General features: G+C 31.5%; 2 protein-coding genes across 2 annotated transcripts in view; one reads left to right on the top strand and one right to left on the bottom strand.

Annotated features, from left to right (window-relative positions):
* LOC106640896 (uncharacterized) overlaps positions 1–15,702 on the top strand; it is a 136,437-nt gene that overhangs the window by 66,760 nt on the left and 53,975 nt on the right. The gene's annotated exons all lie outside the window — the stretch shown is intronic.
* On the bottom strand, positions 7,624–15,134 carry LOC149373867 (protein-lysine N-methyltransferase SMYD4-like). Its single transcript, XM_089595417.1, has 2 exons — positions 14,264–15,134; positions 7,624–7,811 (listed from the first exon to the last, which is right to left on the bottom strand). Exons 1-2 carry the CDS (start codon positions 15,132–15,134, stop codon positions 7,624–7,626), a joined length of 1,059 nt encoding a protein of 352 aa, XP_089451543.1.

Here is a 15,702-nt window from a genome sequence, read left to right as displayed (position 1 = left end):
TTATTGACAGCAAAACAACTTTGGAAACAATCCTGGCGATTTGTTTCGACAGTACCTCAGAAAATCATAAAATAAGAAAAAAATGTCCGCCAATGATTCAGGAAAGGATAATGGCCAATACAACAACAACGTCAAGGATTCTGAAAATACTTGCTGGCGTGCAAAATGCAGCGTGTGTAGTAAACCTTGTAAAAAATTCACAGCTGTGCCTTGGAAAGGTACTGTCTGCGATGAATGTCTACCTAAATGCACACCCAGCAATAAGTAATTTTTTAAAACCAGCCTTTTATTTGAAATCTTAGGCTATATACTAAAACTTATAATTTTCAATGATGTTATTAATGTAATTATTATTTTTTTTTTTTTTTTTATTAATAAATAATTTTGAAAATGGCCGAAAAAATGTCTCTAATTATTCAAATAAGACTCTGTGAGTCGAAAATAATTATACTGCTTGACTTTAAGTAAGTGATTGAAATCGTCAAAAAACAATTATTTTTCAAAAAAATGTATATGTGAAGCCTGATGAAATGTGTCCGACATAAATAATAATTTTAATTAGATGACAACATTTTTCTTGCTTTCTATCATCACTTTATCATTTACTCCAATAGATCGAGAATATTACTACATATTAATAACTTTAATCGTTTAAGGTAGAACAAAGTTACTATTTTGTTTAAAATGACTTTCAAAATTTTTTTTCTCTAAAAGATATTGTTTTCTGCATTATTTAGTGAAAATCCATGATGCTGTTTAATGTATTATTAATTTAAATGTATCAAGCATTATCATACTTAGCACAAATAAAACAGTAATTATGAATCAATACACTGTTTCTAAAATTGTAACTTTGCATAATAAAATGTACATTTCTTTTGGTTCTAAAGGAAATATCATAATTTTTGTTGACAGAGCCTCATGTTGTTTGTATGTAGAACGTAATTTGAAAATATTTAATTTTGCGCAATGAAATTAAACAGTTTCATGATTTTAAATTCGTAGATTAAAAACTAAGGGAAAAATTACCGTCATATATATTTCAGTGCATTCAGTAAATTTTGTGATTTTTTGCGAAAAATCATAATGGATATTCGGTTTGTGGTGTAACAAAAAAAAATGGTCTTCGAAGTAAAAGTTGTATTTTTAACAACATTTTATTGTACATTCATTAGTCGTGTCTCTTTAATTAAACTTTGACTTTAATAGATTAGCATATACGAAACCACACCCTATATTATATTACTTTATAATTTTTTATTTAAATGTGCTGGTAAATTTAATGTAAATAAAAATTATTACGAATTTTATTTTTTATCATACGTATATTATTTACCTGTACAAAAAAGTCCCTGTTACTCAAGAAATATTTTCTTGAAATTAAAAAAAAAAAAAAAAATTTTTTCTTCCAAGTATATAATTGACAATAATAAGTAGTACAAAGTGAATAAATAATACCAAAGAAAAAAAATCAAGTATTTTTGATGTTTTGTAAAGAAAATTTGTTGTTCAATTTCAACGAGATAAATTTTGTTTAAAATTAAACATACTACACACATCCTCTGTGTAAATTACATTTGACACAATTGTCATGCTAAAAATATATAAATCTTGTGTGATTCAGTCGTAAGTAAAATATCATACACTAATTTTTGATGCTTATTAATATTATTTTACGTAAAAAAGAACGCAAAATTCGTGTAATTCAGTAAGTTAATCAACTGCTCGTAGATATACACGAGTCATAAAAAAAAACACCTATTTCGAAGTAAAAAAAATTAGATTTCTATACGTGCCGACCTTCTGAAAACAATGGGTGCACAGCGAGTGACAAAAGTGCCTATTTCTATACACGCAAAGTAATTGCTCCCAACACCCTCGCATTGTAATCGCAAGCACCGAGCATAAACACCTCGAAGCGCTCCCCTTCAAACGTGACGTTTTGACCCCATCGAGGCAAGAGGATATACGTTGCACGAATACACAAATATACACACAATTGAGAGTGGAAGCGAAGGGTCGAGAAACTACGTGGCTCACGGTTGTCCGTCAGATAAACCCGTCCACCCACAGCTTTCCTTCCGCCCCACGACTCCCACCCCGTCTTTTCCCCCCTCGTATAATACACGTGAAGGAATATTCATACCATCGATTATTCAACACGTCCGCACTACGGGGCGCCTCCTCGTGGATTTTCCATTATTTTCTTCCCCGTATACTCCTTTTCACGTATTCCCTCTTTTGTCGAAATGGTGGCGCAATAGTAATATACCCCCAACCCATGCATGTATGTATGTATATTAGCTCTGTATCGAATCTCTGTCATACCCACCGCAGTTTCACGCTTTGTCACCCCCTCGGGGTTTTGTATGTACGAGTGATATATATACGTGGGGGTTGGCATTCGAAAATGAAGAGGAAAAAAAAAGAGAACGCGAAGGACTGCTACTGGCGTCTGTATGTATTTATGTCATCGCGGGATCTCCGGTTTGAGAATTTTTTTTTTTTTTTTTCTGGTGGATTTCTCATTTTTTGGACCGGGTGTGGCCCTCCACGGGTTTTTTCGTCGTTTCCATTGTTGGCTCCAATTAGATTATTCCAATGGAAGTGTATTACTGGTAATTTCGTGAGGTCATTTGATGAGGTCTCTTTTACAGTCTAATTTTACAATAACAACGAAATGATCATGAAACTGTAGCCAAGATCTATTTTTGTTATTAATGACGTATCGGGAGGTCCAAAAAAAACTAATAACTGATAATAAATTATAATGAACTGAAACTTATAATTTATATGTTTTATTTACTATCGATTGTTTCAAAATTTTTGAGCAACTGACAAAATTTTCTACGAACGATTACTAATTGTTCATAAAAAATGATTTGTGACCGTTATTTAATAAAGGAATAACACTGAATTTTTCGATTTAATTTTCACATGCAAATTAAAAAAAAAAAAAAACCCGTTCATATTTATTAGAAAGTTAAATATCATCATAGTCTCAAATCTGGATTTTGTTATTTGTTATTATTAGTTTTTATTTTTTTTTTTTATTTACAAACAATTAAATGAATAAGATAATTTTCGTTTGGGTATGAAATAGTTGCATAACCTATCAACAATATACTGATAAAATGAATAATAATTTTTCCAACTAATTCGACCAGAAATAATACTTTTTCTTCTGTCCCGCAGAAGTAAGAGTATTTACTTACTTATTTACTGTTTTCTGTACGACCCGAGTAAAAATCACCCTGATAATTGAGGAGGGGTACGTGACAATAACTGATAAAAAGTATTGACGAAGTCAAGATTTGGGACTGAGAATAAAATTTAATCACTGCATACTATTAATTATTTCAGTATTATTATTTCTTTTTTTTATCCTGAACGATCTCAGTGAGTAAAAAAAAAATAATAATAATAATAATCGATGATAATTGTTGTGCATTACAACTTATTGAAACTTGTAGTTCATAATATTTATGATTTATTATTAATTACTCACGAAAAATTTGAATAACTGACAATAGTTTTTATCAATTAATTATTTTTTTTAAACTATTTGATTCCAAAACATGGGTAGAGCCCAACTTTGCAATAATGTACGATAGGAAAAAGTATTTATAATAATAAATACCTAAGAATGTGTTTCACTACGTATATTGGTCGGCACTTCGATAGCTACATAATAATTAAGTTATTATCAATCCAAACTATTTATCGTTATTTAACGATAAAAGAAATCCATATTTCTAAATTAAGATTTCAGTATAAAAAAGTAATAACTGATAATAACTATTGGAAAAATTTACTAATAGTATACAGTAGATAAAAATCCATGAAAAATATCAATTCTTATTTCACTTGTTACCTATTTTCATAAATAACTAATAACAACAAATATTACACAAATAAAATAATTTTTGCTCGGAAAGGCGGAGGAAACTATCGCGTGCACGTCAATTTACCACAGGAATAAACAAATTATCTGCAGTGCCACACTCGACTCGTACACGACGCATTATCCACGCAAGCTTTGCCATTATTTTTTGTAACGGAACACCTCCAATTTCTCCAAACTTTTCAGCATTTATAAGAACAAGAGCTCAACTCCCCACACGTTCCGCTCGCACACAGAGAAGAGCTTTGACGTATGGAAATCAACGAACTTTTTGCCCGGCGTTACCGCGATGAGTAACAAGAAGGTGATTATTCACACATATATATATCATCCAACGCATCCGATTGTCCCTCGCGCCACCCATCTAATTAGCGATCCCGTTTCTCTCGCTAATTAGCGCGTAAATTCGCACCGGTAAATACGTACGCGTACATATAAACTAACGTTCAACCGATTGGATTCAGCGAAGCGTTTTCCCTCATCCATACAGGTATATATATACTTATACGACAAAAGGTACTTGTCGACGACGATTCCGCGCGAGGGAGGGTGGAAAAGCAATTACGCCGCCAAATACGCCGAAAACGTGTGCGGTGTCTCCCGAGTCCAAAGCAGCAAGCCTTAACGATCCCGTTACGCGGACAGACAGCTTCCTCCGTATATATAGAATTGCGGGTAGACGAGCTGCAGGGGATGCTCGTTATTTGAGATGGCCGTGAGGGGAAAATCAATTGTATCCTTATGTGGACCTACAGTTTTCCGCTGACGTATACGGTTTAGGGAATATTCTTCATCGGCTGATTATTTTTTAAATAATTTATATTAAAAAAAAAAAGGTGAAAATTAACAACTAAGTTAACTGGGTTATTTTTATCCCTAAAAATACTCAGGTCTCTACAAATCACGTGCTGATAGCACAACAATTTTTTAGAAACGGAGTTTCAAAAATAACGAATAAAAATAATTAACAAAACGTATAATATTTATTATCGAATGCTATTAATAAATCTATAAAATGTAGGTAGTTATTATCTATTTTTATTATTTTTTTTTAATCGTCAAAAACATTTTATCATTCCGTTATTAACTGGCAATGATGAGTAATTTTTACGACTAATCAGTTATAATTTATAATAATTATCACACGAAAATTTCATATTAATTAATAACAATCTATAAGTTTTAATTAGTTATGTAATTCATGACAGTTATTATCAGTTTTTTACTTATTCATTTTATTTTCTTTTTTTTATTCTTGGATATCATTCAGGACAAAAAAAAAACTGATAAAAACTAATAACAGTTATTAAATTTTATTCTTAGTCTGAACTTGTGACTTTGTTAATTATTATCATGAATTATTATAGTACTTAGTGTAATTTATTTACTATGCTGATTTTTATTTGTGTAGTTTATGGATGAAATCTTGTGACCGATTTGCGCCGTACTTCTAGATTAGCTAAAAACAGTTTTTTCTAACAGAAATGCTCATTGTGGATGACAATACAATGTAAAGCATACAAAATTTATGCGCTAAATATTTTTTCTTATTTAATTTGTAAGAATTAAAAATTTCTTCAATTGCTCGACCTATCGTCGGATCGTCTTACCTTACTCGTCTGTCTCTACTTAATGAGCTTCTTTCAATTCTGATTAATCAATCGAGAACAAAACTATTGATTATTTGTACAACTAAACTATGAAATTGAAAATAAAAACATATAAAAAATTATTTAAAAAACGCTATTGTTAATAGTCAAGTCATTAAAAATTTTAGTAAAATGTTTTAAAATTTTTTTCGTATTTTTTCCCCTTGTAGTAATCTCCCGCTTTGACGTATGGGTAATTCAGGGAAGTAAATCGCGCGCCGTTAAAACCCAAAACTCCCGCCCAAACGAAACTTATTCGAAAGGACGAACTTGACAGAGAAGGAGATTATTCAAAGGAAGTGCCGTAAAACTTTGGTAGTCTCGAGTTCCGTCGTCCTCCGCCGAGCGAAGAAAGAAACGAGTATCCCCCGTTAAACAAAACGCTTTTTGCCAACTTTGTCACTTGAAAAGGCCAGCGGTTGAAAATTTTCTCCATAGGTAAAAGGAACATGAAAGAGCCTCCCTCGGCTTTTTATTGTCCTGCGCTCGACTTCCGGCATAAATTTTTCAGTGTAATAAAAAAAAAAAGAACCACTCAAAGACTCGTAAGAAGAACACAAGCGTCCGAACGGTCTCGAGAAAACAGATGAAAGAAAAAAAAAGTTCAATTCCAAGCGGATAAGTTTACGTATCTGTAGCCCATAAATAAACAAAACGTTATACAGGGACACTCTTTTTCTCTTTTTTATGCATATAGGCAGTGCACGGAAGGTATAGCACCACTTTCCAAGCAACCGTTCACTTGTAGTTGCACGTGTATACGTGTATTGGCCGATGTCGTTTTACGAGCCTGCTCTGCGGCGCGAAATAAAAACGTAGTCGCGACTACCTTACCTTTCTTTTTTTTTTTTTGACTATTCTTTTTTCCCGTAAAATTGCATGTACACATTTTGATGCTACTGCACCGATATTTTATGCAGTCGCGAGGTTTGCTGTTTGGACCGTACAACTTTGATACTGCTCGCTAGAATTTTAAAATGAACAACAGATGTTCGTAACTCGGAAGAAAAACTATCTAAACAATTTACAATACGAAACAAAGCGATTTACTCGTTTTTAATTGTGTGTAAGCCCCGAGAAGGTTAATTTCATGAAATAAATGTTTTTCAGATACAACCCAAGCGGAAATAATTTTTACTAATTAATTGGTAATTACTATTTTGAACAATAAGTTGAACATGAAAAAAAATAACAAGAGTTTATAAAATTTGGATTTGAACTAATAAAACTTGTTACTCACAGTTATCTGCCACAAGTTATTATTAAAACTTCATGATGCTAATTATTATGGTTATTATTTATTTATTTTTTTTTTTGCGAGATCGATTAGTACAAGTATTTATATTTTTTATCTGATGTATAATATAATACAATGAAAATAATTTGTTGTAAACCATTAATAATGACTATAAAATTTTTTGATAAATTTTAAATATCAATTAACAATAAAAGTTCGTTCCATTTACTATTTTTCTCTATGTTTCTAGAATTACATTTATAACGAAAAAAATAAATAATAACCGATGATAAAAAATAATATTACTCATTCAATTGTATTATTTATCTAAAATCTGGACTTTTATAATAATTGTTATTAGTTATTTTTTTTTTTTCGTTAAAACAATTTTTGCTTGGAAATGTACACTTATAGGCTAAATTAGATTTTAAAAAATTGGGTTTCAAAAATATTACTTCGATATGGGTTGTATAGTATAAAGTAATACATTATTTTTTGTGACTAATATTTTCTCGTACTAATCTTTTATTTTTCATGCTCTTCATAAACCTCCTCATTTATTGCTAAATATCATTATAATTGTTGTACATTTAAAATTTAATAGTCCACAGTTTCTGTGATGTCAAAAAAATGCATCAACCACCCTTTGATTAATGTTATCAACAATACGCAGTAGTTTCGAACCTTTCATAGTCTTGTTTAGCCTCAACTTTGTATAAATAATATTAACTTGTTAAACGCTCATTAAAAGTAACAACAAGGCGCTCATTTCATTAAACGCGCCCAACACCAAACTTCTGTATGCGCTGTTTTTTCTTAATTAATAAGTCCTTTTAAACTCTCGAGGAGCTAGAATTCGCCTCTCGTTCCGTTTCCTCGTGAAACTCGACTCTCGTAAAGTCATGGGTCGATTTTCCCCTTAGCTTGGAGCGATTCGAAATTTCAACCCTCGACCCTTCCTCTCCTTTCGAGCACTTTGCCCTAATCACATCGGCGTTTATATAAACCTGTGAAATTTCACCTAATGGCGTTTATGTTTGGAACAAAAAAATTGTTTTTCCCCAAATGGAAACTTTTAACTTACAAATAACTTGTAATTATGAAATTTTCTTTGCATAAGAACCTTTTTTCTCATGTACTTATATAAAATTAAATCTTGACAGTTAAAAATATATTTTAAAAAATCAATCGCAAGTAGTCCTAGAATATTCGATCCATCAAATAAATGTTTGACCTTTTTGACACTTTTATCCCTTATGTTCGTTGATAAGCTCATCGTGAAAAATGGCACGAAACGAGAAATCGTCCCAATTGGATCCCTGAAAAAAAGAAACAGTTTTACATGTCCAAGCTTCAAAATGTAAAAAGTTAATCTTGACAATCGACTTTGGGTTCAGCTGAGCTAACTGCAAATGCAGAAAAAGAAAAAGAAAAAAGTCAAGAATTTCCGATCGTCTGGGAAAATTTAAAGACTCGTTCCACCGAATTGGACTTGGAATCCTATTATTCCTCGGTGCCACTTTGATTGTTGGCCGCGTCTCTTACAGTACCTTCTCGAGTTTTCCACAGACGTCAGCATCTCCGGGACGAAAAATCGAACGAACGGATGGTCTCCGACACGGAAACTATCAAGGCACCACTACGTTATACAGAGAATTGATCTCTCGAGTGGCTGCCGTCATGAATTTTGTACAAATTGTTGATAGCTATGTTTTTTACGACTACTCGGACAAATGCTCTGTGTAAAGGCAATAGTTTTATATGAACATTAGTTTTGCTAAATCATGATACAATAAAATACCTCGTAAGAGTAAAAACCAAGTAAAAAATTTAAATTTACCATCAATTATTTTTATCATATTGAATTAAACCGTAACATCCTTATAGTCTAATAAAATATTATCTATTTGATTAATAACGTAATTAAAATCGTAATGTATGTATCCTTACTGTGTCACGGTAATATTATAAATAATTTTGAATATTACGTTTTTTTAAAATATTGTTGATTTTCAAATAATTTCACTGCGTAATCCTAACAGCGATTCATCCGAAATACAGTTTTATTGTAGTTAAAAACTGAAAATTATCTTCTTACAAAACACCAAACAGACAACAATTGTCTCCGCAAATATCGAGTTAATATCCATGACTCGTGCCAATTTTTTCTGCCACACCTTGTACAGACCAAAATGTATGGGTACATTGAACACCGTAGTCTTAAAAATCCTAGCTTTCTAATACATACATTTTTTAATCCGTGGTGCTTATACATCATATACATGAATTAAATTTATGCCTGATAAGTAATGATATGGTTGTAAATAGTCTGATAAATAATTATATCCTTGTTATTTTGTCGAGGTTTTTAGAGCTAATCACCTTTAAATTGTGATTTCGCATACATGTGTTTAGTCCAGAAGGAAAATTCAGTACATACAGGTACATATATTTAAAATTGTTCTCTTTCGCTGTTACGTTTATCGTGATTTCAGACTCGTTGTAACCTACTGCCTAGAGTGTACGGCTCTTTACTCCATGAATTATTTTCTTTATAAAATTTTTATGAATCGTTAAAATATAGTATAATTTATTTACTTTTTTTTTTTTTGCAAGTCATGCAATTTTGCAGTGGCAAGAAAAAGTAAATCACTGATTCGGCAAATAAATTATACTTTTGGATTTCACGACCTCTTAACTTTGGCCAATTGTTTTAATCAAGCCTAAGTTATTTAAACACGCCAGTATTCATAGACTGCGAGTCTGAAGCATGGATTTTTTTGTTAATTGATACTTGGTACAATAGGAGGTAATATCTTATTTTAATTTGATAACTACAGATACTAAAACATATTTAAGTTGCGTTATAGATTTTTTAAAACGTTAGTTATACGAGTGAGAAAAAAAATCCAACATTTTTAAGTAAGATCTGACTTTTATTGATTTCAATTTAACAATCACCTGGTATTTCAAAAATCTTGGCACCAAAAATCTTTTTGTAATACCCACAGATATATAACACGTAATGACCAGTAATCATGAATGCTTCGTGGGAGGATAAAATATCGTGACAAATTTTAATTAGTCGAACAACTTTCATTTTAAATGACTTGTCGTAAGGCCAACTTTCAAAATCTTTCGAGAATACGGAGTTCATTAATTCGATCTTTTCAGATTTTTCAATCTTCAGAATTTCTAAGGATATTCTGTCTTCTTCGATGCCCTTGTTATACTTCTGCAACTAGAATATTAAATAGTTTTTTTCCATCACTACTAGATAATTTTTAAAAGAAAAATAGTATATTGTATAATGCGAACAAGTTTGCAAAGGCTTCGATTCACGAACGGTAACGTTTACGGAGGTTCGTAAAAAAGCCGTTTTGAACGAGTTTTGTGTACTATTTTTCCGCCAAAAAATCAATTTGGAAGTGAGAAGGCAGAAAAAAATTTTGTTGGTGAATTAATTGACTCACCTCAGTGAAAGATGGCCAATTATCCGTGCATGCAGTACAGTGGCACGTAAACTGATGCAATTGTTTAGTTAAATTTTGTCTGTCAATCGTTTTCATGTGCGACATAGCACTATAAGTAATGGATAGCTGAAATTTCAATATTGGAGAAAATTTAGTTTGTACAGTTGCTTAAAAGTTATGTCGTATTCAGCATTTATGTGTGTATTTAATAATTTTGTTGCCAAATTACCTGTTCTCCTTTTTTTATAGGTCGTAGTCAATAAAAAAACGTTTGCTGACTTGAATTGACATAATAATCCATGTTAAAATTGCAACTATGATTAACGAGACTACAAAATGGTAATAAGAATAATCCCATGTCTATTATATTCGCACACGTCTTGTGTCTAATTCATATTATAAAGCAACTGTAGTTAAACTTTGAAAGGGCTCAGCGACATAGTTTTTTAATACGAGCCTGGCAAAATTGATAGCTTTAGTGCAGCTGCATGAGAAGAAAAAGGACAGCTGTATATTGCGGACCTCATAACCTATGCATTTACTACAGTGCAGTATGGCACGCACTGTAGAGCGCTCGACTACTACCTTAAACATGACGCAAGATATCGTGTAAGAAATAATTAAGTTGTCGGTAAGTTATCGGAGAGCGTTACTGGAACACACCCATACGTACATAAGTAAATCCACAAAAAATATCCTATTTTGGCCCCCATTTTTTTGCACCCTTGAGACACAATAATGGCACGTAATATACATTTTTTTCAATATTTCATTTTTTAATAATCAAAGCCCAATGTATCATCAATTAATCATCAAGGGAGTAAGTTACTTTATTTTTTACGACACAATGTACCATTTCGCAATTTCTGTTAGCCTTTTATTTCCCAACTAACTCAACCGTATATTTTTAAAGCGCTTAATGACGCTAATTTTTATTTTATTCTTTTTTTTTTTTTTTGCGTTTTAGTAAACTTATTCAAACTTGCAACAACGAAATGTATTTAAATATTTTTTTAGTTTTTCATATACTCTTGTCCGTAAAGTTAGCCAACGAGCTAATGAGTGATTGATCCACCAAAAGAGGAATCTTCTATTATCGAAAATAATTGTTTGATCCTCGAGTCACAGGTATACTTATCCCATGCGACCAAAAAAGTTTTAGATCGTGACATATTTGATCTTGAATTTTTTGACAAAATAACATTAACAATTCGCTTAAAATGTATGGTCATCTGTGTTACATTTGTAAGTACCTGCATACATAGTACAAATGTTTCAAAGGAACATATGATAGAACTTTGTTAAGTACTTATTCGATTCGCTGAACAAAACAAAAAAAAAGAAATCAATGGGACTGTACTAAAAAATTAAAAAACTTGTACACGTCAAGTAAATATAAGGTGGTATAGAAACATGGAACCGAGGCACTTCTCCTCTTTACCAACTACTTTAAGGCTGTCACTGGACAATAAACGCTTTTTTGCGACTCATACACTGGCTGATTTTCGTTGAATCTCTCTTTCACTCTGCTCGTGGCTGCTTCAGTTGTAGAAACGAAAAGGGAACGCTAGTAATTTTTTTTTTCCAAGTATTTCGCTACATATAATATGTGCAACTTGACGAGAGCCCCAAAACCATCGAGTACTATCCACGTACTTTAATTTAATATTTATTTATAGTTATATACATGTCAGTCTGGTACGTTTTTGGTTTTGATTATTTTTTGAAAAATTAAATGTATTTTGTTGGAACAGTAAAAACGATTAAATGTGCTAACTTGAATGTGTCTCCTTTGAAACTTATAATGAGTTCTCTCATATTAAAATGGCTCGAAAAAAAAAAAAAAAATGTTTGAGAGAAATCGTCATTTATGCCAAACGAAAGAAAGTATACTTTCGTGTCCCGCTACTTACGCAGAATAAACATATCTGCAGTGGCAAGGGGGAAATAAAGAATGATACCTACAGATCACGTGTTTGCAATACACATGTGATTTATGAAGAGCATTATCTGCTTTTCCATTTCATAGGTATACAGAATATATTAATTATTTTCGACCACTTCATTTTTCGAAAATTGAAGCTCAATTTGTTAAAACTTAATAAAATAAGTAATTTTATGAAATAAAGAATTTTTTAAATTTTTTAATCGAAGTTACAAGCACTACTATCAACAATGTCAAGCATACAAGCAGCCATGTCCATATAAACTTTCGTTAAGTATTTTCGCATCCAATGATGATGAAATAAAATATCTCAAAATGAGTATTTTTAATAACCAAAAAATTCTAATTATTATAATAGGCTTATGTATTTCTTACATTAACGTAAAAATTCTCAAGAAGCTTAATAAAATATAAATTTGGCATAATAACGAAGGTGAAATGGTAGTATGTGTAATAAAACCAAAAAAGACGCCTTTTTTTCTTTTATTAAATGCAATTTTATGATTATTTAAATTCTCTTTGCTTTAATTAGCATAAAACATCATCAGGTTTTGAGTATTTCAATTACAATTGAAAATATTTCGTGTATGTGTTTCATACTAGATGGAATAGGAAAAAAATTCTTGCATACATTATTTAAATAACTGCCTCTTGAACTCAGTCTTATCAAGGAAGTTACATTGCAGATTGTTTGAAGAAAATCTAACTTAAATCTTAAAAATCCTGATTTCATTGATTTTATGCACCAATACAACGTTTAAAGCAATTTAACAATCACCAGGTATTTCAAAAATCTTTACACCAAAAAATTTTTTAAAATACTTATACATGTACGCCCTATGATTATAAGCATGCATGTAAGCCTTATAGTAAGATATCATGTCGTGAAGTATTTTAACTATTCTAACAACTTTCATGAACATTTTTCTGTCATAAGACCACTTTATACATTCATTAAAAAGTACGTCTGACAAATCTATCTTTTCATATTTTTTAATTTCCATACTTACTGATAGTATTTTCAAGATATTGTCTGCATCTGTTGTCTACAAAAAGAATACCAAATTATTCAATTGTATCATTAGAAAGCATAAGCATATTTCGATAACATGCCACAATAATGAATTGAAGAAAAAAAATTTTATTCTTTAATGCACTGACTTACCTCAGGTGAAGAGTCATAAGATGGCCAATTATCTCTACATGCAGTACAGTAACAGGTAAAACGATGTTTTTCTTTTAATGTGTTTTGTCTGTCAATTTTTTCCATATTCATTGAAGTACCGTAAGTAATGGATAGCTGAAATTTGAGTATTGTAAAATATCTATTTAGAATTCTATAAAATTTACATTTTTTTAAAAACAATGTAAATTGAATAATTTTGTCACATGATACCTGTTCGCCTTTTTTTATGGGTTGGACAGTATAAAAAACCATTTGCTGACTTGGAGTGATTATTTTGTTCATGTTATAATTGCAACTATGATTAACGAGACTGCAAAATGGTAATAATAGTATTCCAATATCTGTCTCTCCACAAGTGCTTTTACATTCCTCTTCAGTCTGACAAACACAGTTAGAGCCTACAAACTAAGGGTAAAAATTAAAATAATCAAATTTTTTAGATTTTTGTATGTAACTGGATTTCAATATCTTTTAACTGTTTTATTAAAATGTTAATCAAATTAAATAAAAATTATATGTACCCTAAATGCGTTATTCAGAATATTGATTATAGTGACAATGATTTCCACAACATCGTGTTTATTGAACTTTACTGAAATGTCGTTGATGATAGGGTCTAATATACATGAATTATCAATTACCAAACCAACCATATAATCTATTACAACCGTGATGGCCTTACGCCTCATTTCATTGATTGGTCTTATAATACGAGATAAATTGTAAATGCTTTTAAATTTATTGCTCTGAAATACTCCATTATCAAAGAATCCTTATAAAAATTCACCTGACAAGGAGTTTAAAATAATTGATTTATTTCATAATAAAAAAGATAAAAAAAAAGGAAAAAAAAGTAAAGTAGTAAGTACCTTCACTATGCAAATTGTCAATTATTTGAGCATCTTTCATGATATTGAGCAAACCTTCTCTTTTTACTGAAATGATAAAAGTTCTAATTGCTGTATGCAAAACTTCAAAAATGTGTTGATCTGCTAGTGAAACGTTATAGTCTCTCAAGTAAGGAAGAACAAGACACTCAACATCGTGATACTGGAGCCAAGCCTCATTCTTGCACTTTTCTGAGCAATAAATCACCTCTGCACAAGATGTGCATGGTATTCCATTAAACGCAAACATCATACAATGGGAGCAAACCAAGTACATCTTATCCATGAAGGGAAACTGAACAAAGCCTTTCTCAATGACAACAACCTGTCCGGGTTCTATATCCTTGGTGGCTACCAAGTGCCTCCCATATTTTCCGTTGTAGGCCAGAGTGACGCAGTCATAGGCGCAGGGGATGGTCTTGGATCTCTTACCAACTGCATAAGACTCGATAGTTCCAATTTCCTTGTCCTCGTCTTTGACCAAAGGTTGGCTCTTTTTATTCATCAACTTCATGCACTTTATCTTGCGAGTCATAAGTTTTACCCTCAGGTCTTCCGACTTTGTGACTTGGTAGGCCCTTCCAATGTCAACTAGACACTCCTGGTATTTGCACAAATGTAGCAGCAAAGCTGATCTGTTGGAGTAAGCCAAGGCCATTTCTTCGGAGCCATCCTCAGCAAAAGCCAAGCTTTTATTATAAAAAGAGAGAATATCGAGGTGAACTTTCTTGTTGTGATTTTTACTCATGTAAAGTTTATTGCCTTCCTGGCGAGCCACAGATGATGCTTCGGTAGACTTTCTTGGCACATGTTCGTCTTTATTACGAAGATCTTCACAACTAATATTTTCCATGATGAGGTCGGTGTTGAGGTTGAGTTATTGCGTGATTGAACAACCAAGTGATAATAATAATATCTGTATACCCCAAATTAACATGTATTTATATGTATTTACTTATTTTAAATAGGTCACTACTTTAACAATACACAGAACAATTTAGTGAAGTGCATATACTTACAGTACTAATTTTCATCAAACTTATTTGTTGTAGGTGATTCCATCAGAGATAAGTGCACAATTAGTGTACTTGTAGTGCACAAGGCACATCACATAAAAAACTCTCGATGTTATATAAGTATTTACTTACCTACTTTTTTTATTCTGAGAATGTCGCTACGAACAAAAAATCCCAAGTGTGTAGGTAGTAGAAAGGAATGAAAACAGTTATACCAACAGACAAACGAAAAATATGCAAGTTCCGCAAAGTGCAGACTTGTGAGGTTAGCGCCCGCTATTGTTATTCTGCAACCACTCAAAGCTTAAACGATTCCTCCTTTTTTGCAGATTTATCCTCTACTTTATTTTTTTTTGCGGATCAATAGTTTGCGAGATATTTGCAAAATAAAAAGTCGATAATAGG

This window comes from Copidosoma floridanum, unplaced genomic scaffold, assembly GCF_036245765.1.
Source record: "Copidosoma floridanum isolate Cflo_tuat_1 unplaced genomic scaffold, Cflo_Japanese_pri ptg000025l, whole genome shotgun sequence".
Classification (NCBI taxonomy): domain Eukaryota; kingdom Metazoa; phylum Arthropoda; class Insecta; order Hymenoptera; family Encyrtidae; genus Copidosoma; species Copidosoma floridanum.
Note: the sequence above shows the minus strand (reverse complement) of the source record. Positions and strands in the feature narration are given on the sequence as shown.

Coding starts and splice junctions, on each gene's coding strand:
- LOC149373867 (XM_089595417.1), bottom strand. CDS start 15,134: ATGGAAAATATTAGTTGTGAAGATCTTCGTAATAAAGACGAACATGTG. Junction 7,812..14,263: donor TGACAATTTGCATAGTGAAG/GTACTTACTACT, acceptor AAACGCCATTAG/GTGAAATTTCACAGGTTTAT.